Source organism: Empidonax traillii, unplaced genomic scaffold, assembly GCF_003031625.1.
Source record: "Empidonax traillii isolate 1590-97213 ecotype Southwest subspecies unplaced genomic scaffold, ASM303162v1 scaffold164:size861626, whole genome shotgun sequence".
In the NCBI taxonomy this organism is placed as follows: domain Eukaryota; kingdom Metazoa; phylum Chordata; class Aves; order Passeriformes; family Tyrannidae; genus Empidonax; species Empidonax traillii.
In genome coordinates, this window is record NW_020955357.1 from 296,508 (window position 1) to 297,873 (window position 1,366).

Here is a 1,366-nt window from a genome sequence, read left to right on the forward strand (position 1 = left end):
TCTCGCCAGCTGAAGTGCTGTCGAGGGGAACTTTGCGCTTTCTAGAGCGGTAACTTGGGACGCTCCCAGCGGAGGAGGGCAGGGCGCCGGGCGGCTCCCGGCAGGTACCGCCGCCCCCGGCGCGGCCTCGCCTCGCCTCGCCACGGGGCCCCGCATGGCCCCGGTTACAGCAGGGGAACGAGGCGCAGCCGCGGGGGGTGCGGGGCCTGGTCTGACCCCGCCGGGGTGGGCAGAGGCTGCGGGCCGCTCTCGCTGCCGCGGGCAGGGGACGCCGCTCCCGGGTCCGCGACGGGCGGGGGACAGCGGGACGGGCAGCGCGCCCCGACCCCACACCGCGCCCCGCCCCCGCGGCCGCCCGGGGCCGCAGCCCATTGGCCGGCGCCGGCCCCCTCCGCCCCTGCCATTGGCGGCGGGCCGTGCCCGTCACGGCCGTGCCGCCGCCCGGGTGTGATCGCCGGGCCGAGGGCGCGCCCGCCGCAGGTATCGCCGCGGCCGGAGCGGAGCTGAGGGAGCGGCTGCGGCGCCGCTCGGAGCCGTCCCGCGGGAGCTCCGCTTCTCTGCTCGCTGCCACGGGGCGTTCGCCGCGGACGGCTCAGCCCTTTCGCCCGTCTCTCGCGGCGCGGCTCGCTCCTGCCCGGGGAGCCCCTCTTGTAGCCGGGGGGCGAGCTCGGCGGGGCAGACCGGCCTGTTGCCGCTGGGAGGAGGCACCGCCGCGGCGGCGGCGACCGGCCCCGCGTCCCCCCGGCGCGGGGGGGAGGGGAGCGATGAGCCGCGCATTGTTTGCCCTGTAGGCAGCGCCCGGCGGGCAGCGGGGCGGCGGGCCATGGGCTCCGCGCCTTTGTCTCCCGAGTGAGCCGGCCCCGCGCCCGCAGTCTCCCGCCGCCGCCCCAGCCTCGGCGACATGGACGTGACCGTCTCCGAGCTCCTGGAGCTCTTCCTGCAGAGCCCCTTGGTGACCTGGGTGAGCAGAGCGGGGAGCGGGAGTTGCCGCCGGGGCAGCCCCGTCCTGCTGGGGGGTGGCTGGGTCCGCCCGCCATCCCCCAACCCCGCTGTGCTTCCTCCGGCAGGTGAAAACCTTCGGGGACCTGGGGAGCGGGGACCAGGACAACCTCGGCGTCTACATGGACCTGGTGGATGGCGTCGTCCTGAACAAAATCATGCTTCAAATGTGAGTGGGCTCGGGAGGGGGATGCGAGCCGGCCCCTCTCCCCCAGGCGGCGGGGGCAGAGCTGCCCCTTCCGACGGGCGAGCGGGGCTCCAGCCGGGAATCTTCCGCAGCCGGGCGGCTGGAAGGGCGGCGTGGGGCCAGAGCGACCTTCCTTTTGGTTGCTCCTCGAAATTAACAAAAACAAGGGCGGGGGGGGGG

At 75.9% G+C, this 1,366-nt stretch overlaps 1 protein-coding gene across 4 annotated transcripts in view; it reads left to right on the forward strand.

The window, feature by feature from the left end:
• The first annotated feature begins 537 nt into the window (after positions 1 to 537).
• The window catches only part of CCDC88C (coiled-coil domain containing 88C), a 100,894-nt gene continuing 100,065 nt past the window's right edge, over positions 538 to 1,366 (forward strand). For 3 of the 4 annotated variants that reach the window (XM_027885314.1, XM_027885315.1, XM_027885316.1), the window contains exons 1-2: positions 539 to 961; positions 1,068 to 1,168. In XM_027885314.1, coding sequence (XP_027741115.1) covers positions 902 to 961; positions 1,068 to 1,168 — 161 coding nt within the window. In that variant the 5' untranslated portion in view covers positions 539 to 901. Of the gene's footprint in view, positions 962 to 1,067; positions 1,169 to 1,366 lie in introns of all 4 variants that reach the window. The other variant, XM_027885317.1, reaches the window with a different exon arrangement.